The sequence below is a fragment of the Gavialis gangeticus genome, unplaced genomic scaffold, assembly GCF_001723915.1.
Source record: "Gavialis gangeticus isolate Ggan-Ray unplaced genomic scaffold, GavGan_comp1, whole genome shotgun sequence".
Classification (NCBI taxonomy): Eukaryota; Metazoa; Chordata; order Crocodylia; family Gavialidae; genus Gavialis; species Gavialis gangeticus.
In genome coordinates, this window is record NW_017729018.1 from 10226217 (window position 1) to 10234963 (window position 8747).

Sequence of the window (8747 nt, forward strand, 5' to 3'; positions counted from 1 at the left end):
GCTCGGGGGTCAGAATTGCATCTGCCACCTGCAGCATGGATCCTTCCACAGGTTCCTTCTACAGAGGAACATAGTCCACACAAGTCTGACTGTTATAGGGGAGGCCGAAAGACAAGGCAGTCCAAACCACTCTTGGGAGGGTTTGATATTGCAGATATTTAATGCCCCCATTCTTGCATGGGGGGCATTAGAGCGTTCATGGTAGTAGCAGGAACCTTTTTCAGGGGTGAGCATTGGGAGTTTGTTGGAGAAGGGTTGGATAGTGGGAGCAGCTGGGGACAGGGTGGATGCGGAGGGTAACGGGTGCTAATCTCATCCTGAAGGAACTGGAGAGTATTGAATTTCCACCCCAGGGACATGTTGCTACCACCCAAATGAGACTGGTGCTACAGTGCCCCGTGGGGCTCCTATAAACATGTCTAAGACTACGGCAGTGGATCTCAGCCTGCTCAGCTTCCTTAGGGAATGTCCTTTTGCATTCATCACATCTACAGCCTGTGTCTTCCGTGGCTTGCAGAAAAGATGTCAGGGCCCTAGAGAAGAGAGTGATGTCAAAGGCTCTGGTAGTAACTCAGCATTTCTGCCTCGCCCCCGTCTCCCCTTCGGCATGCGCGCACAATGTACCGCTGGAAATGTTCCTGAGCCCACTTCATTCACAAAGTGGATGTGCCTGCATCTGCTTGCAAGGATCTGATTACATGAGGAAAGTGCCCACTGCCTGACCCCTGCAAGAATGCCAGCCCAATAGAGATAAAAGGCTTTTTAGAGGATTGATTCAATATTGTTTTTGAACTCTTTCCCGGTACCTGGGAAATGATGGTTCACTTACTAATGACAGTGCTCCGGCTGCCTGGTGATCTGAGTGGGACTGTGCACTGAATAGATGCTGGCTGGGAAGACAGCGTCCAAGAGTCTGGGCCAGCCCAGCATCCCACGTAGCGTGCCCATAATGTAACTCCCCTTTGTCAGCAGAGGCTGAAAGACTGTGATGCAGGGAAGGTCTGCAGCAGGATACAGAGCTCCAGGGCTGGCACGTGGGGTGGGTTGCATGGGCAACTGAGACTGATCCTAGGGCTTTTCATCTTGAAGGATGCCTGGTCCCTCCCCATCATGACTCAAATTTGGGGGCAGGAATTACATCCTGCCACCCTAGTTTGCAATGTGGTGCTTGGCTTTCTTTTCATGCCCACCCCGTCGTAGAGAGATGGACCCTGCCTCCATGTGCCCCAGGCTGCCAGCCTCCAAACAAGCCTTTTGCGCGCTCATTCCTGCTGCCCGTCACACTTGGCAGGAGCTCCATGCAAGCCTACACAGAACATTCTCCTTTTCCGTCTTCAGATGCTTCCCTAAACTTCTCCTTTGCTCTCACTTCCACAGAAATTGGCTGTTGGTAGACAGCTGGTGGACAGTGGTCTTGGGACATGATGCTGATGTTCTTCTATCTGTCTTGTCTTATCCTGGGACTGTACAGTCTTTGAGATGGGAGTGGTCTTTTCATTCTGCGTTGGTGCATAGGTCCTGGTCCACGATGGGGTTCTCAGCCACTGCTGTAATATATATAATAAGTGAAAAGTAACCTTTCTTCTCTAGGTATTGAGACTGTTGGAAAAACTCTGCTAATTCAAGTTCTGTGCTGGATTCCAGGCCTCGTGCTTCAGGGTGCAAGCTAACTGATGGGGTTGGGGAGAAGCTTTCCAGGTGGATGGGTAACTGTGCAATGATGTATTGAGGGGTCGCTGGCAACATCTCATAGTGGTGTCTTTTGGGAGCAAAGGACTGGTGCAGAAGGCTTATGAAGCTGGTAGGGCAATGCCAGCATTATAGGGGAGAGGAGAGAGTAGGGAGAAGCCATGCTGCTATGCAAGGGAAGGCACCGAAGTAGTAACATCTGGAAAACTGAGCCTGTGGATCTTGGACTCGCCTCTTTTTGACTGAGCGTGAGGAGGGGGGGAGCTGGGATGACTGGGAGTGTTATAAATGAGGCCAAGTCCTTGAGCTACCAGCCGAGTCACTTGTTTCATCCCATGCTACCTCCATCCACGCTCTTCACACTGATAAAGGCTAACAGAGGGAAAAAAAACCAATCCAAGGATGGATTTCCAGGAAAAACTGTTTTGCCAGCTATAGTTTTTAATGACGTCCCAGAAAAGCCACAGAGCCCAAATCTACCCCTAAAGCGGCTGGGGTTCTCTCTGGGCTGAATATGGGTCTCTGCGGAGCAAGGAATAGTTTGTTTGGCCCCTTGTCACGAAGATATCCACCGTCACCAGGGGATGGGGAATCCATCGTTCCCATTAGGGAGTCCTGGAAAATGCATGGCTTTCCCGAGCCTGAACTTTCTCTGACTCCCAGCCCATTGAAGCACACCCATGGTCTCGGCAGCAAGGAAGCTAGCCGGCAAGGAAATGGCACTTGCCTTTCGTCTCGCAGAGTTCTTTTAAAGACTTGAATAAATGTTTACACAATAACGCTCCTCAGGCACCGCACACCTGCTCTAATTAAAAGCAATTTGTTTCCTGGAGCTCTTATTATTCCTGCAGTGGGAATCCCCGCTGCTTTCGCAGAGACCGGGCTCTAACAAATCTCTGTCCAATTCTGCCCGTGCGCGCCTTGAGCTCTTCCAACAAGAGCCCCCAAGACAGGCCCGTAAATAATCTTTAGGGCCACACTGGGAAGGGCTTCTGGGGAGCTTTAGTAAAATATTTGGACTATAAACCTCCTCCAGGAGGGAGTGGAGGCTGAAAGGAAGAGCCTGTCAGGAGCATTTTTTGGTTTATAACATACTCATAAAATTTAAGAAATATTGGTGTTTGGCCAGTGAATTCCTCTTGCGGAGCGTGCTAACACTTGCTACGGAGAACATCACGGAGCTGCAGATCCACCTTAAGGTCTTCTGGTAGTCCCTGTCCTTGGGGAGTGAGTGCCCCACTCCCATTTGTACTTAAAGACGAGTTGATATCAGTGTTGGTTAGACTTTGCTTTCATCGAGTTCAGTAGGATTAGAGCTGGAACTGTGCACATGCTCCAGAAAGTCGTACCAAAGGAGTTTGGGCACTTCCTCGTCCCTCCTCTGCAGGGCCAGACACAGGTACAGGCAAACTGAGTGGCTGCCTGGAGCCTGGAAATGGTATTTTTTTTGTCCAGTTATCATTATTATTATTATCATCTCTGGCGAAGTGGGGGCCAATGCTGAAAGTTTGCCCGGGGCCGCCAGGAAGGTGCTGCTCCTCTGCCACACTGCACTGACTACTTCCAGGATTGCTTGGGGCTCAGTTCATCACAACCTTGCACTTTGCACAGTCACGGATGCAAAATGTTGCCATTCTGCTATGGTAGTATTTTATTTGAGGATCTCAACTCGGAATAGCAGGCAAAAATATACTGAGGCCATTGATGGAGCGCTTGGCGAAAAGCAAGAAGGCTTTGTGACCTAATTCAAGGGCTGTCTTAAGGAGACTGAAGTCTCTGCTCATAGCAGGAGGTAGTTTAGAGCTGGGATTTCAAGAGGCATTGGGATAAGTTTGCAAGACTCAGATGCGGGGAAGTTAGTCCAGCTGTTTGGCATGACACGAGGCAGCATTACCGGAGACGCAGCCTTCATGCACGGGTCAGGCTCAGATTTTGCTCCACGTAGTTTTTCATGTATGCCTCACTGACCAAAGCCGAAGCAATTCTGATTCCAATTAAATGCACATCATTCAGCCAGGGCCATTGCTGTGGTCATTTCTTCAGCTCTGGTGACGGATGCCGGCAATTAAATCAACAGTGTTGCTCCTCTTTTACATTCATCCTTTCATTCTCCCTCCATTATCAGAGCCAGCGCCATGGTAATTAAGGTCATTTTTTCTTTTTCCTTTTTTTTTTTTTTTTGCTTTGGGAATCATTTAAAGCTGAACAGAGCCTGAGCTAATAGTCAAAAGGCTTTTCAGCTCTGATGGGGAAAAATGATTGAAGGCCCTCCCTTTCAGACCGAAGCCTTCTGGAGTGGCCCTCAGCAGAGACTTCCAATCTGCCTTCAAGTGGACACGTCAGGATGAAGCTCAGCAAGTGCCTTTCTTTCCCTTAATCAAGCTCTTCATCTTGTGCCTTCCGAGAAGAGTTACAACCCATCTCAAGTCTGCCTTTTTGCTTCTGCCTAATGACCTTCAATTCAGCTCTTTGCATGGCCCCGGCACACGGCTGCATAAAGCAGTCTAGGGCAGGTGCACTGGAGTGGAGATGGGCTGATGTGAACGCAACCGGTTATCACGCCTGTCTAATTTGTTTTGCTAAACCCGAGTCTCTCCGCAGCACCACATTTTTAGCTTATTAAGGATGAACCTTCAGAGGGTATTTTTGCTACGACTTCACAGAAGGTGGAAGGTTCCACTCGTTAGATCTTTTGATGGGGAAAACAAGTGCGACAATGAGGCCTGATCATTCAGAGAGGTGTGTTAAGTGTGGCACTTCAACCACGGCAATTCAAAGCATGTCAATAGTTCAGTTTAAACAAGACCCTTAACTGCTAAAGGTGTGCCAGGTTGGTGACACTGCGTTAGCCTACGTAGCCACAAAAAATATTCTGCTGAAGAATGGCATTGTAGATGTTAAGCTCCTTGATTACAGAGGTGTAGCGGGGTGGCTGGGCACCTGGGGCACAGGGGCAGTGGCAATTTCTGGTTGCCACTGAAATAGCGATGTGATTGCTTGGCTGCTGGCAGGAGTTGGCTCCTCCATTGGTCGCCATCCTGTCCTGGTTATACCACTGCCTGGTTAACTGGCACCCTGATAGCTAGTCAGGGCAGTTGAGTTAAGTCTACCTATCTGTGAACTGTGTAGACAGGCGGAGATAGGAGGAGGGGTTAGAGATCACAGCACCGAGCCTGGTGCCTATGGCTATACACACCCACTGTGGGTTTGTCTTGTTGATAATGGCAGAGCTCAAATGACTTTTCTACCTTTGCAGCCCCATTTAAATCAAAGAAGTTTTCAGGGATGATTTGGAAGGTGGGTCCTAGACCAGAGCATGAGTTGGGGGAGGAACAGGAGAAAGTGATAAAGAAATGGATGCACTGGGTGCATTTACATGTGCTCTTTAATGCGTGTTAGCCTATTTTAATGTGCATTAAAGTGTCAGAAGAAAACCGTCCACTTTTGCTAATGTACATTAAAATAGGCTAATGCGCCTTTTTCTAGTGCCTCACTATGGAGGTACTAAATTTAATGTGCATTAGCAAAAGCACATTCATGAATGCGTAGACGTGCCCACCGAGAACCAAGTAAGTGGAGTATGTTTGACTGGCCACTACTTCTTTGTGCCTCTTTATTCCCATTCCTGTAGGATGGTGGTAAGGATATTTGCTGCTTTGGGTGCTCTCACTGGACAGTGCCTCTTAGTTTTACCCTAAAAAAGCCAAGCATAATTCATATTCATAATAGTTTATTTATTGTTGTTTGTTCATTTGAGGAAGACGATCTGATGGACAATTTGTAAAAGTTGCTCAAAAAAATGAGCTGGTCTCTGACTTATTTTAATTTCCCCCAATGTAGCAAAACTTTACATTTCACAGGCTGATAGCTGAATGCTCATTCTACCCAATTAAAATTCATGCTAAAAGTTTCCCAGCAAAATCAGTCTGGAAAGGGAAGTACTTTGAGAAGCAGAGGAGCTGGTGATAACTTCAAGACGGTTTGCCTTCGAGCTTGACAACTGATATCTCATGCCAGTGCTGCTTATGATATTCTGATAGCCAGATTGGGCTGGGTTGGGTTTAACTTTTGTTGATCTTGTCTGGACGTTGCTTGCCTGCAGGAGACCTGGATTTGCTCTACTGTCCAAGAGAGGCAGAACAAAGGATGCGCGTTTGGTGTTCAGTTGGTCTCAGTCTTCCTTCCCTGTTCCTCCATTTCTGGGTGTGTTTCTGAACCCATGCTGAGCTAAAGGCTTGCCAGTAAATTTTGACTGGAGCTGGAGTTGAGAAGGTGCTGGGGCGGGGTGGGGAAATAAAGGAAGCCAAGAAGGTAGGGTCACCTCATTTTGGTGATATTAGTCGGACATGAGTTTGACCTTCCCAGGAGCAGATCAGTTACTCTCTGTTGTATCCCTCTTCCTCATTATTGTGGTTCTCCTCCTCCTCTCTGTGTCCCTCTGTGTCCAAGCCAGGGGTCTCAGCTGTCAAAATCACCCTTTGCATACAGAATGGGCATGTCTTATTCCTGGATTGGATGAAGTGCCACAGGTCTATGCATTTGCTGTGATAGCCATGGGAACAGGACAGGATCTTCAGTAGGTCTCCTTTCTTGTATGGCTCCAGGCAGATGGCACACTCTGTGTATTTGACTCCTCTGTTAAACCTGTTAGTGGACAAGTCCTTCCGCTCTTCCTCATTTAGCTGCTTTCTCCTTGTCCTCCAATACTGGTACCTCCTCACGTATTTCACAATGATCAAGATGCCTGTCATTATGGTGAGCAGGATGGTAACTGCCCTGCAGAGAGGCCGTATTTGGCTATGGGAGCAGTGTCCCAGAAACCGTATCTGACACCTGCAAGCACGTGGGCAGGCGTTCCCGGGAGCATCCATCCAGGTGAAGTGATGATATTCAGGGACCAAGATGATATGAGCTTCCTTGCCGGCGTGGCAGATCTTGGTCAGGAGCTTGGAGGTTGTTCCTCCAGTGAAGACAGATGGTGTCTCAATCTGCTGCCTGATCTCTTCAGTGTCAGTCACCATATCCGCAAGGGCTCGTGAGTTCACATTGTACACGATGGCAGCTCGATACCCAGCTTGTTGAGCGTGGAAAACCTTGGCCCGAAAAGTGCAGCTGGGCCTGCGGATAAGTAGGACGTCGTTCCTGGAAGAATTGCTGGATGTTGCTGGGCTTTCTATAGGATGACATGCATTTGCAGGGATTGCCACGATCAGATAACCTATCATCCCTCTTCTTGGGAGTGGAGGTCCAGAGGGTGCAGGGAGAGCCATAAAATCTTGACTGGTGCAGCTGCGGTTGTAAACAGCATGGAGAAAGGTTTCTCCACCAGGTACCTGTCCAAACAACAGGAATAGGGCGACCGTGTGGATAGGGCACCACATGCTGATTAGCGGTGGAGACTTCTTGGTGCAACCGCTGGCTTGGGTCTTGTCTAGAAGGAAGTTCTGGTTTTAGGGGCCTTGGTTGGTACCAGCCAAATAAAGGTGACTACTGGATCTTCCATGAGTCGGAACAGACCAGAGATTTTCCAGGCAGTGACAGCAGAGGGACTTTGCAGGTGCGTAGACTGCGCTGACTTATTCCCGAAGCCCTTGAGTATCTGACTGCAGTTTCCTTTGTTGGATGGCCTGATCTGTTTGGACCCAGCCGATCCTCAGCTTCTGCTTCCAGTGGCCAGGCTGGAAATTGTGACCTCATTGTGACCTCGCAGGTCCTTGTGACCTCGTTGCCTTGCTCTGCGCTCCTTCGCCTCGGCTTTCTGGACATACCTCCATCTTTGTCATCGCATACCTCCCTCCCCATCTCTGCTCTCTTCTCTTTTGCTTTCTTCGTGTCTGTGAACCACTCACGATAATTTCCCACTTTCTCATTTTTTTGTGATAGAGTGCCAGGAATTTCTAGTAGGAAGCTGATACAGAGAAAGTGGAACTGTTAGGACCATCCCCATCCGCTCATGAGCGGAGAGCCAAGCTCGTCTCGTGTTGAAGGAAGCCGGAGGGAATTACCAGCTCTGTTTCTGTAGAATCGGGGGGGCTCAGAAAGGCTGTGCTTCTTCTCTTTTCAAACTGTGGGACTTCTTGTTCCTAAGGTAAATCATACTCAGCAGTGAGGTGCAATTATGCATTTGCTGCAGATGTATCTACAGGCCGTATCGGAGCTGTCCATATGTATTATGGGAGATAGTCCCTGCCTCAAAAAACCTGACAACCTAGGTAAATGAGATTGGGGCGGTAGATGGGCACAGAAAAGCGAAGCGACTTGTCTGGTTTCATGCAGCATGCTAAAGGTGGAGTTAGGGGTAAAATCTGGCTGGTTTCCCAAGTCCACATCCATTCCTCTGCTGGCTGTACAATCCTTGTAGCTCCATACAGCAGTGCTGTCTGGCCCAGCCTTAAGCTGCAGGAGTTTGCAGCTGTGAGCTGCAGAAGATTTGTTGTTCAAGTAGACTGTCTTTGAACACTGTTTCTGTCCCATTCAGGAGAGTTCTGAGTCCAATACACTCATATGTATTTAAGCAATACTGTTCTCACTTTATATCCCTTACATTATTGCTTGTGCATGCAGCCAGTGTAAGCTTTCAGACCTGACAGCGGGGCTACATAGAATCATAGAAACCATAGAAAATGAGGGTTCAAGGGACCTCAGGAGGTGACATCTAGTCCAACTCCCTGCTCCAAGCAGGACCAGCCCCAACTACGTCATCCCAGCCAAAGCTTTGTCTAGATGGGTCTTCAAAACCCCCAAGGATGGAGAATCCACCACCTCTCTGGGGAGCCTGCTCCAGTGTTTTACTACCCTCCTAGTGAGAAAATTCTTCCTAATATCTGACATAAACTTCCCTTGCTGCAACTTGAGCCCATTGCTCCTTCTGTCATCTGCCACCACTGAGAACAGTCCAGCTCCATCCTCTTTGGATCCCCCCCTGCAGGGAATTGAAGGCTGCTATTAAATCCCCTTTGTCTCTTCTGCTGTGGACTAAATAAACCCAGTCTTTCCTCATACGTGTTCCTCAGGGTTTGAATTACACTTTGATTTTTTTGGGGGGGGGGGGGGGGGGG

General features: G+C 48.6%; 1 protein-coding gene across 1 annotated transcript; it reads right to left on the reverse strand.

The window, feature by feature from the left end:
* Window positions 1-5463: 5463 nt before the first annotated feature.
* Window positions 5464-7371, reverse strand: LOC109295048 (E3 ubiquitin-protein ligase RNF13-like). The gene has a single exon (XM_019513709.1). It carries the CDS (start codon window positions 7068-7070, stop codon window positions 6066-6068), a length of 1005 nt encoding a protein of 334 aa, XP_019369254.1. The 5' UTR covers window positions 7071-7371; the 3' UTR covers window positions 5464-6065.
* Between the last annotated feature and the right edge of the window lie 1376 nt (window positions 7372-8747).

Bases quoted from the DNA above. Each gene is read 5' to 3' on its own strand.
- LOC109295048 (XM_019513709.1), bottom strand. From the start codon at position 7,070: ATGTGGTGCCCTATCCACACGGTCGCCCTATTCCTGTTGTTTGGACAG.